The 22,956-nt window shown below is 37.3% G+C and overlaps 1 protein-coding gene across 2 annotated transcripts in view; it reads right to left on the bottom strand.

Annotated features, from left to right (window-relative positions):
* Positions 1 to 22,956, bottom strand: part of GABRG3 (gamma-aminobutyric acid type A receptor subunit gamma3) — a 297,534-nt gene that overhangs the window by 35,788 nt on the left and 238,790 nt on the right. For both annotated transcript variants that reach the window (XM_039725756.1, XM_039725755.1), the window contains exon 6: positions 18,086 to 18,223. In XM_039725756.1, coding sequence (XP_039581690.1) covers positions 18,086 to 18,223 — 138 coding nt within the window. The remainder of the gene's footprint in view (positions 1 to 18,085; positions 18,224 to 22,956) is intronic.

Genomic DNA, 22,956 nt, shown 5'->3' on the forward strand with positions numbered 1-22,956 from the left:
TTACTAATTTTAAATGGTTTTAATCAAAGTCTGGATGATTTCATGCAGTAGACAATATTTTTTTAAAATTCTTATACAATTCCATGGATATGAAAATATAGAAACTTAAAAGATAACTGTTAGGACTGAAGCAATATATGCAGTTAGCAGCTAAAAATTGCAAATTTATAATTTATAATTATAATGTAAAATTATAATTTGGTTAATCTTGGTATATATACTGGTCCCTGCCCTCCTACCCTCTCAACCTTGAAAGTAATGAACTTCAGCAATAACTAATAATCCCAGCTCATGATTATACGTCTATTCCATCCTCGAATGGATTTCTACATAACCACATAATAATCCAGATGTTTAGGAAACAAAAATGGTGAGTTGGAGGCCAGGAGAGATGGGATTATTCCTTACCATAGACATTAAGGCAGTCCTAGATCTGGAGCATCCAATCTGCACACCTTCGAATCTAACTGCAACATTTCTTAGGTAGTGAAAGATTTGGGTAACTTTGAGCAAAACCAGCTATAAATCTAAACATAAAACTAAATCTGACACAATGTCTTTTCAGTTGTTGGCTGTTAGTCTCCTCCTTTGGAAATCATTTCTTGAAGAAAACTATCATTCCCTTATGGTTCTGGCTGTGATTGGAAAGGGTAATTCTTTTACGGGTTTTAACGGGTTCACGTTAAAACCAGCAGACTACAATGCTAAGAGCCGAAACCTTTTTTGTTCCCTGTGTTCTGCAAGGGTCTTTCAGCGCAAAACAGTATGTTTTTAATGCAGATTGCTGTGATTTTCCCTGCAGGAACCTAGCAAGTCACACAAAGCTTGATGCTCTGCCAGCAGGGTATATTACATTTTTCAGCAGCTCCTTCCAGGTAACAGTGAATGGCAAAAACAGAATGGTCAAAGCTTGGTGGTTGTTGCATTTAGGAGGTTGTTCATTTCATTTCTTGATTTTCATCCAATGTTTTGCTAGATTCAATAGCCTCTATTGAGTCTTTCCACTTCCTGACTGAAAAAAAAGGTTCCCCTGAATATTTTCTCTCCTTACTTTATTTGCAGATCATCCTGCAGACCTACTGATACCTGAGCTCAGTGAGTGTTACTAAGATAATATAGCACCTAATTCCAGAAACTGAAAAAAACAGATATTTTGCCATGTATTCATAAATGCATTGTTGACAGTGGAGGATTGATGGGGTCTGACAGCCTTGGACTCCCTTCCAGGCTCTGAACAACAGTGTAATCCTTTCAACAAGTTTAATATATTCTACCTCTCTCCAGAGCCTTTCCTTGTTCACAGCTCCATCTTTCTAGCTGTTTGTGCAAATGGCTCCAGCACTAGTTCACCAGATTCTCATCCTATTCCCAACCACTCATTCCTGTTGTTTCCCCTCTTACTAGTGTCCAGTCTTTCCTACACTGCAGAGCTTCATTTCCTATGACAGAAGTTTTCTTATCCAGCCTTCCACAAACTCCTCTCTTTTTCATCTTTCTCCCTTCATGACCTGTTTGCTTCTCCATGGATATTATTGTTCTTGTTCAACCAGTCCCAGGCCCCTGACCAGTTTCCAGTTTCTCATCACTTCCAAACTCTGTCTTCTCTTGAAGATTTTTAAGATTGTTTAATGATTTTATTAATGAACCGTGAACAATAATGAGGCCAAATCACCAAATGAGGCATGCTTCTAGGTTAATCCAGTCTGGAGAAGAACATGACCTGGGAGAGGTCTTTCCTTTTGGTGGCCTCACACAGCTGGAGCAAGAACACTTTAAACTTAACTAGCCCTCTTCCTCAAAATGATATATTTCAATGTAAAGCTATTTCCACAATTCAGTATTTTAAATCTTTTTTGGTTTACTTATGGACTAAAATCTTTTGCAAACATTGTTTCTTCCATTGGTCCTGGCCTCAGGAAAGAAGCAATGGAGCATTAAACAGATTCCTTAACTGACCAAAACTGCTAGAATTTAGCTACTTACATGGAGACTGGACTGCAGTTTTACAAATGTTGGGCAGGCCTGTTTATGATTTATATTTTTGGATTATATAGTTAAAGAAAAGAGAATAGAGGACTATGCATCTTCTTGACACTTACCATTAAGTCAGTATTTCATAGAAATGTTTCCAGGTGCTTAAGCATTTGCACTATGAGATTATATCAAGTATTAATGCTGTTTGGGTGGCTGGACATGTTTGATTAATAAAGCTGCCGCTTTTTATTATTAATGCTGGAAATCATCAGAGATCCTGTAATACTAATGATTGAGGCTGCATTTACATGGAATTGCAGAAGGAGAAAACTGTGTTTTATCATAAAGAAAAACAGTTCAGGCTTAATTACACAGACACTATGATAAAGAGGTTTTTCTGGCTTCCCCTCCCTCTTTTCTTTAGGCATATTTATTTAGAACTAAATACAAATCTCAGTTTTTATATTGTAGCTGAACAACTAAACCTTTCCTCTCCCTTTTCTTCCTTCAGTCTCCAGTTGTGCAGATAATTTCACGTTCCCTTTTTGCAGTAAAAAAATTGCATAAATACACCTGTAGTAGGAAATCAGTACTCTCAAATCCTATATAATTAGAATATTGTCTTGCCTTTTAATTAAGTCTTGTAAACTTTGGTAAAATAATTTTAACTATTACATATTGAGTGGCTGTTATTTTTACAGCCCAATTAAACTGATGGAAGTTACCACACTAAATTCAACGGAAGTCAAAACAGTGATCTGTTTGGTTTTGGTCTCCTCATTCTGGTAGTCCACTATAACATACATCTAACCCACAGATCACATTCCAAGAAGGTCCCTACAAGTATTGTGAACACAGAAGACAATCTACCTCCTAAGTAGTTTGCCAAACTGATTTGACAGCATGAAAAGTTAGTAGTGTCAGAAGAAAAAAAAAGACAAAACCAAGGAAAAAAACAGTCAGCCATAAATAAAGAGGAGAACAGAAAACCTTTAAAAGTTCAGGTTTTGTTTGGTTTTCTTTCTTTTCTTTTGATAGAATGTGATTTAAATACCCTGTGTTATTTAACTGGAGCTCTCATAATATGAAGTGGTGGGGAACAGGGTAGGCAAGGGGAAAAATAAAGGACCCTGAAGAAAGCAAATCAAGTTGAAATATTGCAAATTTTATCTATTGTCAAACTGCGAGTATTTTGGGTCAGTTCTGATTTGTCAGTAAACCCATGATCACAGTCTCCCAACAGAAGAGGCCTAGGGACCAGTAAGGTAAATAAGTCAAAGAGAAAGCCTTTCATCATGCATAATAACACCCTGAACCTTAACTGCCCACTAGGATGTCTTCTGATTGCTTCCAGGAAAAACCTGGTACAAAAAAAAGATCACTAAAGCTAGAGCCAGTTTCCAGCTTTGTTGAACACTTGTATTTATGGGCAAGTCATTTCACCTTTGCTTCTCACTTTGTTGAACACTGAATCACCCTGCGCAAAATTTACTTTGTTCTGCTTTTCTCTCCCTTTTCCTTTTACAGCAGAAACTCTCTGAGGGAATCAGGCTTATTGAATTTCTTTGTCCATACCTATAGATTCTTTAGAGTTAATACAATCCTGTAATTTTGCATTTCCTCTAGTGTGCAAAAGCCACTGAGCTGTTTTTCTTAACATAAAAAAATCTCTGTGAATCTAAAATGGGCCCAAGATATTCTATGTGCTGTGGTTTGATAAATCATTACATTAACAGCTTTCTGCACTGTAGAATCAACCCAAGGTAGAGGGAGAAAAGCAGAATAGAGACAGCCTTGAGACTGTGACTTCAAAACAGAAACAGTCTCATAGACTGCAGAGTCCCTAACAGGTGAAGCTGCCACTGCCAGAGTGACATCCTTTATTTCCTGCACTGCAAGAACATGCCATGAAACCATAAGCAACATCATTTGTGCTTGCAGTTGAAGTGTTGATAAAAGTGTTTCGAGTTTCTTTGTGGCCCACAAGAAAGCATGATGGTCCAATGCACCAAGGGTGTTGTACAGGACAGGGAATTCTATAGAGGTGCGAGTCAGTCTAGACAGAAAAGAAGTGAAATGCCATACTGCGATATAAGGGCCACCAGAGCAAGAGGAAATTCAGGCAGGAAAATATAACATTTGCAAAGATCCATGCTGATCTTAAACCTTTATTTGTTGTAGCAGATGGACAAGGGAAATCTATTACCATGTATGGAAAGAGATCTGTGTTTCTGAGTTTGAATCTGGACTACCATGACTCTGCCGACTGCAGAGTGGGAGCAGACTATGTCTGGAGAGACAGCAGCCACCTATACGACTAAAAAAGTGACATCTGTTATTCCTGTGGTTATTGGCTGGTATTTTCATGATGGACATAAAGGGGAGGGCAGTCTGTTGAACCTGTTATTCCTGAAATGCTGAACTAAGGTAATTTTTGGTTGAGCAAAGATTACTTTCTGACTTTATTTCTGAGAACTTACCCAATCTCTCCCATTGTCCTTGCTGTCACAAATATCTGCTAATTATCTATGATTCCATTTTTCTCCTTAGAATAGTAGAATTAGATTTTTATAAACAGAAATCTTAGATCTTTATTGATTTATTTATGCTGCATTACAGACCTATCATTGCATCCTGATACCTCCTCATTCCAAACACTAATTTGGCAATCATTCAACAATAGTTTACTGATGATCTTTATTTGAGACCTTTCTCAGAGCCCTGGTTCTGCACTGCTCCATCTGCCTGGATCTACATGTGTGACTGTGTAGAAAAGCTGAAATACAGCCATAATGATGTGTTGCCAGTGAGGGATACTGAATACTCCAGAGCTCTGTAAAACCCACAGCTTGTGTCCTGGTCCCTTTTGAAGGGTGGCAGGAGAGATCTGAGTCAGGAAAATGTGCATGGCTCTAATACAGAATGACCCTTGTCAGGTGATGGTGTTGCACCTCTGGGTAGGGAAAGAATGGCAATGTCTGTGCTGAACAGAAAGAACAACAGCCAAGAACAAGGCAGGAGGGCTGTGGCAAAAGGTCAAGGGAGGTCTGATTCAAGCATGTGTTCAAAGGACAGTAGAAGCAAACTAGCATGGGAAGAAGGACAGTAGTGCTAAGAGAAAATGGACTTTGGTACAAAGAAGTGGGAAAGAAAAAGAGAAACAAGCAAAAAGGCCTGACAGCAAGGTGTGGAAATACAAGCTGGATTTGACATGTTTGAGTCAAATTGGCATAAAATTGGTCAAAGCAGAGATTTTTGATTTTTTTACATCTAAACCAGCATAAAGAGATTATAAGTAATTGCTTCTATTCACAGTGTGTCTTAGGTGGTTTTGATCCAACACCAGGAGGCATAAACTATATTTTTTGTTCAATCTCATCCCATGATTAAAAGTTTTAAATTGTAATTAAGAAATGTGATGGACTGAAGAACACTTAATCCCCTATTTGATTAATATAACGTTCTAAGAATGTCCTTGAGTATTGTCAAATGAATTTGCTGTTATTTATTTGGTATTTGGTTGAATACTTCCAATAAATAATTTGTCAGTCTTTTGTGGTGCATCAAACACAATGGCACTGTCTGTGCCTTTACTGGCTGTCAGCTTTCCTAAATGGGAGAATAAAAAATGTATTTCAGAACAAAGCAAAACCAAAGCAACAAAAATGACAAACACAGATTTTAATGTACTGAAAGATTTATGAATCAAAAGCATGAATTCAATGAAAAAAACCTTCAACAACATTATTTTCATTATTTTACTCAATTCAACTCAGAAATTACTTATGTCCTTCTTTACTTACAGAAATTCAAATAAGATAAGATGAAGGTGCTTTTTGAAATACATAATGCTAAAGTTACTTAATTTTCACTGCCTTTCACAGAAGCTTTCTGAAGAAAAGCTGAAAATCATAATAGCATCTCACATCTACTCTATGGGATCAGCTTGGAGCTTACAACAAGCAGATAATAAATAAATTTTCTGTATTTTTTTTTCTGAACCAGTATGACTACTAAGAAAACACTTCCAAATACCAATTATAGGGTTATACAAGAATCTTGCAGTCAGAGAAAGATTATCTCAAGAAAATTGTGGGCTGTGGTCTTCAAAATTTGTTTTCAGCAATTCATCCTTAAGGCTTCAAAGTTATGTTTACAGCATTCTTCAAGAAACTGTTACTTTCACAATATGCAACACTTGAAACCAGACTTTCTTCGTGTTAATTTGTTAAAAACTTTGGGAAGAAGTGGAGAAAAATGGGCATTTATGTATAAATTCAGGAACTGCAAAAAAAAGTTCACAAGTTACCTTATAATGCAATGCCTAATATGATATTAGTGGGATTGAAACTGTTTCAGGATGCTATCACTGGTTCAGTCTCAGATAAAGCTACAAGAGTAAATTTTTTCCTCCAAACAACTGAGATTAGATGTCAGCAGTTCTCATATTTTATAAATGATTTTGAGTATAGGGTAAAAAAAGGGCACATTGACACTCCAATATCAGACGCAGCTGGAAGTTACCAAAACCAGAAGCAATAACAAATGTATTGTTTGCTATAATTCTTGGACTTCTCTGGAGTTCCCTTATTCTAAGATTTATTTGCCACACAAATGTCAGATTTTGAGAAAAAAAAAATTGAATCCAATGAAAATGCACTTTTATTTTAAGATAGTGACAATGGGAAAACTTTGTATTACGTTTTAAGGACCATCCCTTCCTTGATGATAGGGTATTTATTAGCATTCTGCAATACTGTCCTCTGCACATGTCACCATGGATCTGATTTTTAAACACATGATGTTAGAGAACAGGATTAAGCACCATTTGCAATGGACTTTGGCCTGAAATGAATGCTGAGGCTACGGCTGAGTTAAAAGGGCTTTTGTTATCTCAGATGACATGGCTAAACCTAAAATTTCAAAACCTGTAAGTGACAGTGTAGAATGTTAAGACCAAAACACTTTCCAGCTGCTTTATTTGATGTTAGAGGGTACCAAAGTTCAGCTCTGCACCCTTCCTAGTGCTGCCTGAAGGTGATGGAGGGAGCTTTCATCAGTCCAGCACTGACAGTACTTTTCAAGGATGCACTTCATTGCAAAGGGAATGATCTCACCACAGGGCAACATTTTCCCTGCCTCAATGTTTCTGGTGACTTCAAGCAGTAAAGACAGTCCAAGTGTGTTCCTTAAAAGTTTTTGATGATGCCTGTCTCATAAGCAGACACATTCTGGAGACAGCTTGAATTATAGAAAACATTAATTAATTCCATGAGTGTTAGCCAGTGGTGTCCTTAAATTCAGAGTTTGCTGAGAGGATCCTTTCAGGCACTGTGGAAATCTATTCAAGGACTTGTTCTTTTTCAAACATGATGCTCAAGATGTGTCCTTAGAAATAACTCTCTCTATTTAAACAAGAGAAAGCTGCAAAAAGATTTTTTCACATTTTAATGTGGTTCTCTCTTTATCTATTGTGTTAACACACACAACATTTGCCACATTTTCTTCCTTTTGAATGAAGGATTTAGAAAAGCAAACAGACATGTTCCCTCTGAGTGGAGGAACACAGGAATAAGGAGGAACAGAGGAATAAGGATGAAGTAGAGTTTGGAATGGGAGTGTGAAATTAGTATTACTAAAACAGACATTTTAATCTTTTTTTTGGTATTAAGAGACATATATTTTATACATTGGGCTTTTTTTTCTGGAATGTATCCTTATTAAAAAAATTAACTAGACAGAGAAAAATTCAAATCCAAGTAGACCAAGATAAGTGCTAAAACTATTATCTGCATGCTTTGCTTCATCTTTGCCTAAAGATGTGTTATTTTGTCAAGTGTCCAAAGATGCATGAGAATTTAAATTCTTTATCCTTTGAGATCTCTATGTGTTTCATAGCAATCTGCATGCAGTGAGCAATGAATTAGGTGCACATTCTTTTTTCTCTTCAGACTGCTTTGCAGTTCTATAATACTTGTACTTCATTACTCTAAGAAAATTTTTGTTTTGAATCAATATTACTGAAGGAATAATTTGGCAGTCTGTTTACAGCATGCAAAGGACATGCCTGAAGCTATGGATATGAAGAGCAGAAAGAGCTTCAGATTTTTTTTCACTCTAACTGCTCCTACCTATAAGAGGTTTGCAATTAACTATGATACTGACTTGAATTAGGATGTGGGTGGTGGTTCTGTACTTCTCAGATGAAAATCTGTATATTACACTTATCTAAAAACAAACCATCCTCCTTTGATACAACACCATGCCCTGCTTTGTTTGGGGGTGGGGAGGGGAAGCTGGAGCAGGGTGTCCCCCAGGTCCAACACAGACTTGAAATATTTGTACAACCTGAAGTGAACCTACTGCAGTTGCAGACACTTAAAACAAGTAGAAGAGGAGTAGCTGTGGATTGTTTCTGGTGAAGAAAATAAATGTGTTCTAAATGTCTTGAAATTGGTGAGCAATGTACAGATGTTCAGAACAGCTAAATGTAGACTTTTAAATATCAGTCTTTAGGGGTCATATCAGAATGAAAAATTTTAATTTTCCTCTCCACTGAAGATAAAGACATGACTGTAATTTCTCAGAAAGACCAAAAGGTTTTGAAAGAAAGCTTGGGAAGGAAATACCCCATTATTATGCAGAATTATCTTCTATAAGGATATTGCCTACTATTATAGTTGATCCTTGTTTTATAGAACAATGTCTAAAACACTAAACAGATTCACTTACAAGGCTCATTCAAGAAGGCAGTGTATTCAAGAAGATTTATCTTTCCAGAAGCACAAGGACATTGGCAGATATTAGTACAAATCACTTGATTATTTTGAGATCCTTGTCCTAATGCCACCTTCCTGTACTCTTGGGATTATATATTTCCCTGCAATGGATCTCTGGTCCACACCTTCAGTTTTTCTCAACTGGACTATAATTAATTTTTTTCTGATGTAATGAGCAAATTTTGGTGTCTTCTGCCAAAATTATTTTGTAAACACTGCAATGCATGGTAACTGCTGCCAGGTGAGGGTTTTGTCACTGCCAAATAACCCTATGCCAGTGCCAAGGATTCACCTCTGGGTTTCTAAGGGATGCTGTGGCAGCCCTTGTCATGGCAGGCTTACTTACATTTCTGGAATGCTCTTAGATTGTCTCATATCACCACTTTAGCTGCATTTGCTGGAAGGTTTGGAAACTTTCTGAAGGCTTATTCTTGTACTGTGCCATTTCCTTAGCTATCTGACAGCACAGCTTGTATGTGCTAGACTTTCTGGCACACAAAGGTAAGATGAATATTGGCTTCAGTAGAGAGTGGGTAAATCCAGCATCAGGCAACTAATCATAGAAGAGATTTTGGCTCTTGACAGTGTAACTTTGAAGCAGAAGGTGTTGACTGAAATGGAGCTGTTATTATGAACAAGATCTGAATGTTGTGAATATTAGCTGTAGAAAAGGGTCCTAGAGGAAAGAGCTTCCACAATCCCATGAAAGAAATCTGGAAACATGACCCTGATGTGGAGTAAAGACTAAATTTAGAGAGATCTTGCTAGAAAGTAACTAGTCTGTATTGCAATTTTTGTTAGTTTATGGGAAATTAAAATCTAAAAGGACACTTAGCACCTTTCTGCAGCATGTGAATAGCTCTTCTATACTCTCTGTATCTTGAAATTTTCATTAAGATTGCAGATTCACAAGTGAATAAAATATAAAATATCCTCTGCAATACTGTGAGTTTTAAATTAAATACAATTTCTGCTTCTGAGAGACTTTTAGATAACATTTTAGTGACTGTGCAACCCTGGCCAAAGGCCAAACCTTCACAGTCTGCATTAATATAAAGCTTTTGATTTAGCCAACCATAAATCACCAATACAGCAGTGCAATGACAGAGAAGTAGGAATCAAAGCCAGAGGTGCTGGAACAGCAAGTATAGAAGGCTGTTCTCAGCTGAATAAATGCAAACAGGTTCACAGTTCTTATGTAATATTTCCACCCCCATCACAGTGATATTAATAACAGAAATTACATCATCAATCTGCAGTGCAGGTCAAGATATGTTTCACAATTTGAGTCAAAATATTCTGTCTACATTGTGCACCTAATTAGAAGTCAACCTATGGATCCAATTCTGTTTTGTATTTTGTACATTAGAGACACTTGTAAAGCCATTCTGACTGCAGTCGTGGTGTCTTTTCCCTGGAAATACTTCCCTCTCTCCCTACTGCTTTAGCCACCATGACAGCCCATTACTGCCTTTATAAACATAGTTCAGCAGATCAAGGGTTTTACTTGTAAAAGTCTGGGTATCTTAAAAATGGCAATGTGTCTTCTTATTTGGCAATGTCTGGCCACACAATTATCCTCACAAATCAAACCTTGCTATGACTGCAGGGAGCAGCAAGTGAGAGAGCTGGAAATCTCAGAATGAACTCCTAAAAGCTATCAGCTTACCTCAGTGTCATCTAGGCTGGACAGGAAAAATGCAGATGAGAACTGACTGCTATCAGAAGGTCTCTGTTGCTATGTAGAATTCACAAATCTGCTCTTTAGAAGTAAGGAACCAAAATATTTTTCCTAGCAAAACATGGAAGCAATTACAGACTTCTGTTTTTTTACCTTGTGATCTCTGGTGAAAGCACCAGGACATGTGAGACCAAAGTCCCTATGTCTCAAGTGAGTGACTTGGCTAGCCTTTGTGCTAAATTCTGTAATGGGTTTACTTTGTGCTTCCTACTGCTATTAAATATCCAATCATCTTTCAAGCTTAGAGGGGAGCTCAGGATAAAATCCCAAGGTCTGGTTTATTGTTACTGGAGAAGAGAGTCAACCTTGATGTCTACCTGTCCTGGTGAGCTGTCCTAGAATGGAAATTTAAGTAGCTCCAGCAAAAGGGAGCAGGAGATCAGGACTCCATGTGCAGAGAGGAGCAACAAATAAATATAGTATTGTCACTCGATGAGTGAATGGGGACGCTAATTAAGGAAGCTTAAAGCTTAAAGTCAGACACATACAAAACATTCCAAAATATGGAACTATCAGATAAAGGCAGCAGCTGAAAGAAAACATAATGGAAAAAAAGACTGTGTTTTTTTCCATACAGTATGGAAGTCTTTTAAAAAGGACAACTTGAAGTCCTTTAACAAGGACAACTGGATGTCTTTTTAAGGAAAAATTGCTTCCTACTGAAATTTTCCCTACAGAAAAAATGCAGGTGAAGACTTGCCCCCAAGTCTTCTACTGTCTATTTTTTTGTTCTACTTTTGCCTTTACTATGAAGTAAAATTGCTTCTCATTACTTCTTATCTCTCATCATTTGCTGCAGTAAGGACCTATACAAAGGACATTGCATTTGTCTCTGCAAGGCAAAGCATAAGAATGAAACCAGTTATATATGCAGTTCTACTGAATTTAAAAGTATGGAGAGGAGTAATATTCTCTCTGCTCCTCTTATTCTTGTTATCTTCTGCACTATTTGTGAAGAGGGAAGGTATTTTTAGAGCATGTTATACTTATCCCACTCATATTATTAAGCTGAGCTTTCTCCAGTTTCTAGTGACTAAAGAATTACTCACATTAAATGTACAGTTTCAGGCTTCTACATTTCAAGATCTGATCCCAGGCCAGCACCAGGGAAAAGTTCCATTAACTTCAGTAGGCTGTTGCTGCAGTTATAAATCACTCTCTTCAGAAGATGTCTTACTATGAGTTTTAGAAGAGATCTTTGTAACAAGAAGGGCAAGTACTGGATTTTCAGGGCAAATAAACATTTTTATTCCCATGAATGTCTGTCAAACTTGCAAGCAACATAGGAAAATGCTTTAATAGACTAGAAGTATAATTAGTAATGGTATATTTATTGATTGCATTTCTAATCTGAGTAGCTAATGGCAAGGTTATCAGACTATTATATGAATTACTGTTAAAAATTGAAACTTCTCTTAGAAAATCTTTAAAATATTCAAAATATTCATGCTGATCAATTGCTGTTTGACATGTGAATTAATATTTTTTAGAAGTCAATACTGTTGATTTCTCCGCTAAAAAGGGATTTGCTTTATTCCAAATACTGTATCAGAGATAAAAACTCTGTCAACAAAAAGATTATTGCTAAATCTTCTTATAACCAGACTAATTTTCTGTTGGTATTTACTGTCAGAAAGTAAGTCCTGTGATTCCCTTATTCCAGGATTTCTGCCGAGGCAAAAGACTTACAGTATTATTCTGTTACTCTGAAAGCAGCCCAAGAATGAGAGAACCAGCTCAAATCCAGGTGTATATTTGGTACCACACACAAACTCATCTTAAACTATATGAACATTCTGAATTTTACAGTGGTTTTGGAGTCCCTTTCCCTCCACTCCCAATGAAAGTGGTATAGAATAACATCCACATACTGGCCACTGCAAAAAATTAACCCTGTCCTGTCGGGAACCAGGAGAATGTGAAAGAGGCAAAGATCCTGCAATGCCGCGTAAGTGAAAATAGACACTATCTTAAAATGGTGCATTGTATTTTTCTGAGTCTCCACCTGTCTGCTTCAGGATGCCATCTGGTTAAAGACAGTCTGTGAAATACAGTAAGTGTAATGTCTTCTTGATCCCAATGAATTCAGCATTTGAGGGAAAAAAAATCTTCAAATTCATAATTGTCCTGAGGAGAACAGAGATGACAAGAGCCTTCTGTTGTGTCATCAAGACTCAGTGGCACATTAAAAATGTCGATGACTTTAAAACCCATAGGTTTTACAGATATTCATTAAATAAATATCTTCAGATGAGTTAGCTGGCACATGAGGATGTGACTGAAACAGATCATTAAAAAGAAATATGTATGGATGCAATTGCATTCAGTCACTGTGGCATTTTGTGCATTTTTTCCACTCATTGTCAAGACCATAGGGGACGAACAGGCTCCAGTTGCTTTGATAAGCCTCTGACCACCCTTCTTTGCCACCTGTCTTGCAACCTCTTCCTCTAGCAAAGGAGTTCATCTGCCTGCGCTGGCACTGGCCTTTCCTTGTGGGTCTGATGGTTGGGATGGTGCTGGTCCTGCCCTGTCAGCATGGACCTATGGGGGGATGACTGGGCTGCTTCCCAGCCCTGGACTGGTCAATCTGGCTCATCTCGTGTGGGTACTTCTTGTGGGCTCTCTGTGCCTACAGCTAAGTGATCTGGGAGCATGTGACAGTAAGCAAAGGTGACTGTTTTGAAATACTTTCTCAAGTCAGCTGTTCTTTGCACACCTATTAGAAGAGAAAGTCATGAGCACCATTTCCTCTGGATAAATCTCTGTATGTATACATACATGTATATATGTATGTAGATATTTGCATTTTCTTGAAAGAAAATTTTGCTTTATTTTGTTCTTTAGTAGCTTTGTACTTGTCATTTACTGAGTACTCTGCAAGAGAATATGTACTTTAATCTGTGTTGCTACTAGTATGGCCCAAAGAGCTTTATCTAAATCTGTGACAACAGATATCAACCTTGATTTACAGCCCTGTGATACAGGGCTGAGAGCATCATTTAAGCTGAAGTACTTCATGAAACAGCAATTTCAAAACATAAGGGATGATTTAGAAGTTGTATGACAAGCAGACTCCACTAATCATCACCCATCTATGGTATGTGAACAAAGGTGTTCCTTCTTATGGCAGTTGTTATGGCTATTTACTGAGTTTAATGCTATAGATAATTCAGAATCTATGAAATGGAGCCTTCTGTCAGGTTTTATATATATATAATTTGCAATAATCAGCTATAATTTTTTTTAAATAGGGTGTTTTTATTGGTATTTTCTATTTCTGATGAATTAACTTGAACTTATTTATGCAAAGGCCCTCTGAACTGCAGAAATCTCTGAGTCTAAAGGCATCTGGGAAAGAACACAAACAATACTTGGTATGGTGCAAAGAAGTTTTCAAATAAATGAAAAAGATTCAAGAGTTAGATGGTATTTGTGTTTCTCTAACAGTGTGAAAAAAATAAGTGGTTTTAAAAGAATACACTTTCTGAGGAAGACAGAAAAGTGCAAGCAACACTACAACTCACTCCATGAGCTTTAATTGTGGAATCATCCATAATTTTGTTGTGGGTTTTTCCTGGTCTTTGTTTTTATTCCACTCCTATGTCCCACTCCATCACTGCCTTCAAGTGTATTTGGAATGTCCAGGACCCAGAAACTTGAAGTTTACTACAAACACACACAGAGTGCTTTTAAAGATGACATTCTTCTCTCTCCTGTTGTCCTGGTCACCTTTCCAATGGCTGACTTGCAGTTTTAAAATCGGTACATTTTTTCTATACATGCAGTTTGTCCTTTCTTTTCACAAGGGGCTTAGTACTCCCGCCACTTTAATTATCTTTGTCAGCCTTATTTGACATTGTAGCAAGCGTAGTGTCCTCGTTACAGTATCTGAGTACCTTGCCAGATGGCAACAGGGGATTTTTTCAGTATTTGTGAATTAATTTGATACCACCTGACAGTGAGAACTTTGTTAGGGTTCCAGATAAAGGTTCATGACCATACCACCAGCACAGTGACATCTGCTTATTTTGCATGCAATAAGCATTTGCAGTAGGTATTTAATTTTTTTTTTGTGTTTGTACCTTAGCATGGAATTAAAAAAAAAAAATACCCTCAGGAGAAAGGTGTACACTTCTTCCAGGTGGCAATGAAGACTTTTTTTGGCTGCCAGATTATTGTAAAAAAAGTGCAAAGTACAACACTGTGTCAATAATTTAAGCCACTGCTGGTTCAGTGCAAAATATGACATTTTTCTTATTGCTTAGATTTCAGAAGTGCACCCTGTGACAGCTGGCTTCTTAATCATGTACCTCTGAAATTGTCATAGATTAACATAAAGGTTATTTAAATGTCTGAAAAAGGTTTGGAAAGACTGGAAAAAATCAAAAACCAAAACACTTCCAAGTCTTAAATGTAATAATTCTGTCATGAAAATGACCAAGAAAGGACTTAATGCAAATGAAGAACAGCAGAAGTTGCTGTGTGGTCAGTGTGACCTCTCTTCATTACACCCAGAACATGGCTGAAGAGGAGCTAAAAAGAGATCCCCAAGCTGGACAGAGAAAGGTAGCACTGCAGCAGCTCTCACGTTATATAGATGTAATTTAGTGAGAAGCAATAGTGTCATAAACAAGCAGGAAGGTGTAAGCAAAAAAGAAGTTAGGGTTTTGAATCCATCTCCTGTTAGTGCAGGACTGGTCTCTGCCGCAGATCTTCTCATGCTATGCCTAGTCTGCTTTTAAATTCCCCCTGTAATAGTAGTATCCATAATTTCCCTTGGGAGGAAGAGGTGATTTTTTTTTTCTTTTAATTCATTTTTTTTCAGAAAGTTGCTGGTGGTCCAGCCTGCTTCCCTTCTCCTAACTCCACCTTATTAGTCAGAATGATCCCCTGTGAAGCACCCTGAACAATGCTGCTCCTCCTGTCTGTCCTGAGCCTGCAAAGGGGTGATGTCTGCTGGGCCATCATGGGCTTCCACAGGGCTCAGAGGGGCCCCAGACAGACCAGAGCACAGGGCAGGAATGGCTCTCCCTGAGGAGCAGCATAAATTCAGAGTGAGTCCTACACCCATAGTGTCCTAGGGGCAGCGTCAGGGCAGTCTCCCTCTCCAGGTAGCTTGAGTGCAAAAATGTCACAGATCTTCCATGTCAGAACTTGGCATCTATTTTTGACCACCTGCAGCCCCCCGTGGCGTGGCTGTAAAGGAGATGTAACACCCATAAGGAGCAGCTGCCACCTCCCTTTAACACAGATTGTCCAAACAGTAGGAAACAGCAGTTTTGTGGGTTCCCTAATTCTCAAACTTCTTGGCTAGGGCTTTACTTTAGTAAACAGGCATGTCCCAGAGTACAGATGCCCCTTTATCCTATTTGTTCACATACATATAGACATAACAGGTACTTACAGGATTCTGTCAGAGACATACTGCACTGTGTCCTGCCCCTTCCCTCTATTTTGGGACTCCTTACACTACTCAAAGTTTTCCAATGTATTTGCTTTTTCTTAAGTCCTGGCCCTGGTTTGCTATTGACAGTAAATATTGTTGACATTCAGTAAATCTGGCCTTTGAAATTACCTTAAACTACAGAAAAACAAAATGTAGTGTGTTTTCTGAAAACTCAAGTCCATAGGCGAACTCAGGGGTTTATTCTTCATGTCTCTCATATGTTTGTTTGGAAATCTGATGAAATGCACTACTCATTTTTCTAACCTAGTAACTCCAGATGACAATCTGACACATGCATTTTACATTGTTTCTTCCAAGTTAGCTTCCACAATCTCCTGACAGGGTTTTTTCTTGTTTTGGGCTTTTTGATTTTTTTTTTTTTTTGAAGGGGGGGTGGGGGTTACAGTATTTGAATAAGATTTAGTTTGTCAACAACTTTCTGTCACTGTGATGCCTCTAGGAGAGTAGAAATATCACGTGGTTCCAGTAACTTGAGTTCAACACTGCTGCTGGATTTTGCACTCACAAACATGGGTGAGCAGAAACAGCAAGAGCAATTATACAAAAATATTGTGCAAACTCATTTATCTTAATAAGAACTGGGCACATGCTAAAATGAACATAGAAAATAGGGTCCTCTTTGCTCCACATTATCCTTCCATTTGTTTAAGTAAGACCACTATAAATATGGTTTTGTCCTGGCAGAGTTAAATAGATTCGTTTATCAAAACACTGGTGTTATACTAACTTGGTAATTCTTTTTCATGGAATCATAGAATGGCTTGGGTTGGAAGGGACCTTGAGGATCATCCAGTTCCAGCATCCCTGTTTTCTTGGAGAAGGCTGAACACCTGCCTGCCCAGGGGAAGCAGGGAATTAATTTCTTGTTTTGCTTTGCCTGGGTGCACAGCTTTTTCTTTCCCTATTAAACTATCTTTATCTTAACCCATGAGTTTTCTTGCTTTTATTCTTCCAATCCTTTCCCTCATATCACCAGGGAAAGTGAGTGAGCAGCTGCATGGTTAAGCTGCCAGCCAGGGTTAAACCACATACAAGATATTTTAACAATTTAGTATTTTGTACCTGAGTCAATTTATGGGAAATTTGCATTCCTGAGTAACTTGCAAATTAAAAGACTTTGTATCCATAACAAAAGAGAACTTTCACATGTGTGATCTTAGCAACATTTTTTTCTGCTAAATCAGCAGCTCAACAAATTCACTAAAAATATAGTGACTTTTCATTACAAAAATTACTATCCAATTTTAAGAACTCATTGCTGATGTTAGTGAGTGGGCCAGGACTAAACAGCAGTAGTTTCATAGATTTAGGATTTTTTTAATCATTAATGTTATTAACAGTGTTTTGAAAATAATAGCTTAGTTTTGCTTATATTTTGAAAAATAAATTAGATTTTTTTCAAAAATTCACCACCTGTTAAGTAGAAGGTTGCTTCTAGCATATTCCCTCAGCAGCTGTGAGAAGCGTACCAAATCACTTATTTGAGCTTACTGCAGTCATGTATAAAGTTTAGACATGGTGTGACCACAATTTATCCAGTTCAAATAATGTATTCCATTTAATTTTTTTATACACAGTAATCTGTTTTATTATAAAAATCAGCAAGATTTCAAAAGAAATAGAATCGGTATCATTAGATTTTAATTGCAATCAATTGGTAAGGTCACTAGCAAAGGCATTTATCAACTGAGAAAGATTATGTCTTTAAAATATTAAGAAAAATATTAAGCCATTTTCTGAATTATTAAGTACAGAAGATGTCTGTACTTTTGAGCACCATTGTGCTCAAAATCTTTCTCTTTAATTTATGGTAAAGACAAGAGTCAACAAAGGAGTGGCCTAATAAATGAGGAATGAGAATCATACAGTAACTTCAAGTCTACAACAAACAGCCATATCAAGCAAACATTTATTTTTTCTGTTTGTGAAGTCACTAGAAGAGTAGAGATTATCAAAAATCAAGATAAATTCAGTATTTTTGAGGTCTGAACTTTACAGCTTCTAAAATGAACATTGGAACATATTAAAATCAATATGCACTTGAATGAAAGCAAAACAAGGAGAAATATTTTTAAATAATTTGAATTCCAGAAAAAGCACTACCATTTGTATAATTCTTACCTGCAGAGGTTTTCACAATTTCTGAAGTATTTCTGAGACCCATAAAGTCAAACTGATAGAGTCTCCAAGATTTCTGGTCAGCAGCCTCCACTGAATTTTTCCTCCATCTGTAAACCATTTCCTCTTTAGGATAGCCATCTAGGAATTAATATATATACACATATGCATATGAATATTTTGCATTTCATAAAAAAAGTTATGCAAAATATTATCTGTTCACTGAATTAGTGCTATTTGGGAACACCTAAATTTCTGATTTGATGGTTTGTCAGTGAGTTAAGTGGCATCATTCAGCCAGAGCTGTATGGCACACAAAAACAGAGACATAATGTACACAAAAATAGAGTCATAATATGGCAAACCTGTGATTTTTCACAATCATTGTTTTTTAACAATAGAAAAAATATGATTGGTTCTATCAGAAACCTCTTCAGAGGTGCAGTTGACTGTACTAATAGGAGGTCCAGGCTCAGAAGGTTGCTGCTTTGCATAAGCTCTGAAGAAGCTGAGCAAACCAACAGAATGCAAAAAAAGGGGAGTCTCTCGGTGTAAATATGAACAATTGAAAAGGACACAGCTGCAATAGTTCTAGCAAGGGGTGTACTACTGAACTTCTGAAAGAAACAAAATAGTGCCAAAGAAAGCAAAATTTTAATTAGCATAGGAATTTTAAAGTGATTATGCAACAATATTTCTTCTGAAATCTGGGGTAGTTAATGAGGCATCACCTGATCTCTACTGCTGAAATAGTTTCTGAAAGCCTTTATCAGTTTAGCACTCAGTGGTCGTATTAATTCTTATGCCAATTTTTAATTTCCTCTTTGTTAGAGAATGACATTTTCCAATCGATGTCTAACAAATCTTCAACCAGTCCAAACCATAACAATAAACCACCTAGAAAACAACAGCCCACCCATGCTAGTTAAAATTAGATTGTTCTCTAATGCATAATACAATCAATTTTTATTCATCTCATTAATATAATAGCTGTAGATTACAAGGCAAGCCAAAAGTCTAACAACAACAATAGATTGTTAATGTAATTGTCACATCAGTAATTTATTTTTCCCCATACATTTTTATATTTGCATTGCAAAACAACCTCTCTGGTCATGGTGCTATTTCCTTGATGTCTTCTCTTTAAGATGTGTGTCTTTTTAATCTTGTTTTAGGTTCCATCCTGCTGGGGTACTGCTGTAAGGTGTGCACAGCTTCATTTATCCCTCTCACTAACATAGCAAGAAAAGAACCCACAAGTCCCTTAGTTCTTATCTAAAAAATGACTAAAAAAATCACTATGTGTTAATTTAAAATGTCACATTTGTATATTTCCCATCAATGTAAATAAAGAAATAACCTGTGAAGGACCCAACTGAGTAACAAATACTGTTCTCAGTGAGAACTCTTTCTGCCAAGTAGATTTTGCTGCCAATTCTGCTGTGCAAGTCTCTGAGACTGACCTAAAGGTTAATTTTTTTTGGCTGGCAGATTATGTCAGAGGATGCAGCAATACAGAGAAAGAAGTCAAGCTCTGCAGAACCTGCAAGCCATAGCCCTGAATGATATGAAATCTTCTCGAGTCTGACTCCTACTTGACTGAACCCCCTGATCACATTTCTTCCTCTTCCAAGTAACAAACAATAAGATGAGGAAATGGCCTCAAGTTGCACCAGGGTGGGGGGTGGTGGTGTTAAACTGAATATTAGGGACCATAAGATGGAGACCCTTTTCTCAGATAAATTTCACCATAATCATTGTAAGTTGAAATGTTTCAAATATCTTGAAAGTAAAAAAAAGATTTTCTTTTTAATACAGTATTTTTAAGTGATCAAAAATGACATTTTTACATCTTTTCTCCAAATTTTACTGGTGTGCCAGTCAGTCTTTAATTCAATTTCTTCTTGATTTTTAGTTTCTTTTCATCCATGACCATCCCACAAAGAAACAAACAAAAAAAATCCATTACACTGTCAGTATGCTTGAAAGCTTGCTATCATATTAACCAAGGCAAAGCTGTTTATCCTGAAAAGAACAACATGTAGTCAGGAACAAGTTCATGGACTCTCATCCTTCAACATTTTTCCTGTATTTTTGACTAAGAAAGGTCAGATTCAGTTTCAAAGTATCTCCTTTTAGTATTATTCATCATCATTAAATCATAAGCAACTGACCTCAGGAGACCATCATGACATTTCAATAGTTTTCATCCACAGTTTCTGAGATCTCCTCTTACAATGATTTGGTTGCTTACATCAAAACAGAGAAGTACTAGAGATTCAACAGGAGTTGTTTCAACCTCTTAAATAACTGCTATTATGTTTTGCTCTGGTGCCAGGTGACTGACTTCACTTTTCAATTATTTAAAAGAATAATAATTTTATGGAGTGACACATCTCTTTGGACTGTATATAACTCCTAGAATTCCTTGAACTTACAGAACAGACTGTTTGTGATGGTTCTTCTTTTGGTGATATTCACTATTTCTTGTACAAAGCCTAATTGTTTCTAGCCCTTTAAATATTTCATTTTAGCAAATATCAGAACTGGAGGCTTCAGTACTTCTACAAGAAGATGCAACCTCTGTTGTTCAGCTTCCTTTCATTTTCCCAGCATGACAAACGACAGTAAATTACCTTAAATTTTTAGCCTTGTGGCTTCAAGTCATTCACTCTGAACAAACTTCTGTCAAGTGTATTTACCCTTCCAAGTTGCTTTAGGTTATGTAAAAATATTCACACTGCAGCAGGGCAAGCCTCCAGGAGGTCCTGGAGGCTTTCCAGCAGGTGCCAGTAAGAGGACAAGGGTGATGGCATTGGAAGAAGACAACCAAATGTGTGTTCTGTGTTATAGCCACCTGAGCTCTGGCAACCTGCAACTCAGGATCTTCTCAGCCAAAGTCTGTGTCAACAACATCGTTTTCCCTCCCATCATTTTACTTGATTAAATTCTCCTACTTTCTGTCCCAAAGGTTGTTTTGTAGGCAGTGCTACAACTTTTGTATGCCATATCAGCAACTTTTAGAGACCACCCTGATCATGTGGCTTTTTGTAAGATGGTACTATATGTTTTTGCAAAATCAAGTCAGAAACAAATTTGATTCTTTAAGAGCTCAAGAGAAAGTACATGTGTAATGCCTTGTGTTTACTTTCACCAAACACACACAATGATTTTGCTTTTCCACTTTTTGCCATGTTGAAGGTGAAACTATTATAACAGAAAGGTAAATTGTCATGAGAACCTCTGAGATTCTCTGGATTTTCCTGTATTTGCCCTTTATTATTGAAATACTTGGAAACGTGTTACCAGATCTTCTCATATCACCACCATGTAATTTAGAAGTGGAAGGTTAAAAATATTTAAACTTCATATTCATACTGCTTCGCTTTCCAGGGAGACTGATTTGTGTGGAAGGCTCCACCCAAGTGCTGTAAGAATGGCCAAGGCCAAAAACATCACCAGGCTGGATAAGAGGCATATGCAGCCATAAGCTGCCCATGAGAATTCTTATCAAGTGGCCCTGAAGCATGTCTACTACAGGAATCAACACTGATGGAAAAGAAGTCTCCAACTTTTGCAGTCTTGAAGCCTGTTTGTGCATACTGCCTCTAACCCTGATTTCCCCAATGCCATTATTGATCTGGACATCTTAAATGAGTGCCTGATATCTTTGTTTCACTTTCTTTTGTGTGACAATATGGCTATTTTGGGAAGTGAATAGAGCTGGAAAGACAGTTGAAAAGACATCATGTCAAGAAGGACCACTTGAAAAGGTAAAAAAAAAATCCACAGAAAAGTATCCAAGACGTGAAAAGATAGAGGGGCATAAAAAAAATAAATCCATCTTTCATCTCTTCAGACATACTTTATCCACTCTGTGAAATACATTTATTTCACTGCTGGTTCCCCAAACATTGCATTCACATGTAACACAGGTAGACTTGACTTATAGCAGAAAGAATAACAGAATTAGTCTCCTTGTGAGCCTTGTAAAAATTTGTGTGCTCAGAGTATGCTCAATGAAAGCAGCAGGAAAGCTGAAAATGTGGAGGAAGCACAAAATAAAGGATTGCTTCTGTTAAGTATCTGCCAGGAGCTGATGCTTGTGACAGGAGTGTGTTTTTGAAAGATGCAGCTGGATTCTGGGAAGGTTTTGCTGTTCCATGGGTGTTAGATGTAGACTCAAAGTCAGTGGGAAATGTGATTCAAAGGTGAGCTGCTGCCATCAGTGAGTGGTTGGAGTTTAGATCGTGGGCATAGAGGGAGGGTTGTAGATGCAGCTGGTGCTGTTGAAGATATCAGGAGAGGGAGGATGCTCTATTCCAATTAGAGGAAGGAATAAGCAGCCCTTCGTGTCATACAGCCAGAAACACTTTGCCTCCTTGAATGCTACCTTGTTAACTCAGCTTCAGGCTAATTGGGAGACCTCTGTCAACACAGCCTGGGTCAGAAGAGGATAATGAAGTCCACAAATGCACCTTTCTATGGCACCATGTTGTGAATGACAAATCATATGCTTCCAGAAAATCTGCCTGGGCTTTTTTTTTTTTCTTGTTAGCAGTCTTTACAATTGCTTCTTTGTTGGCAAGCAAACTGAATTTTAATTCAAACTTCTTGGTGTTTGGAGGAAGAGGTTTGTCAGTGATCTGTTCCTGTATCTGTATGGTGTTCGTTCTCAGAAGGCTTTTAAAGTAGGAGAATCCTGAAAGTTCTCCTATTATAATTGGTATTACCTTAGATTTCATGATCGTATGAACTCATTAAGCACAACTAGATGGCAGAAAGAGCAAAGCTGTAGTTCATTTAGTTTAAAATTTTTTTAAAAAGGGTATACAGACCACTCATTTTGTCTCTCCAGGAGGAACCCTTCAGGG

The sequence above is a fragment of the Passer montanus genome, unplaced genomic scaffold (genome assembly GCF_014805655.1).
Source record: "Passer montanus isolate IOZ18808 unplaced genomic scaffold, ASM1480565v1 scaffold56, whole genome shotgun sequence".
In the NCBI taxonomy this organism is placed as follows: Eukaryota; Metazoa; Chordata; class Aves; order Passeriformes; family Passeridae; genus Passer; species Passer montanus.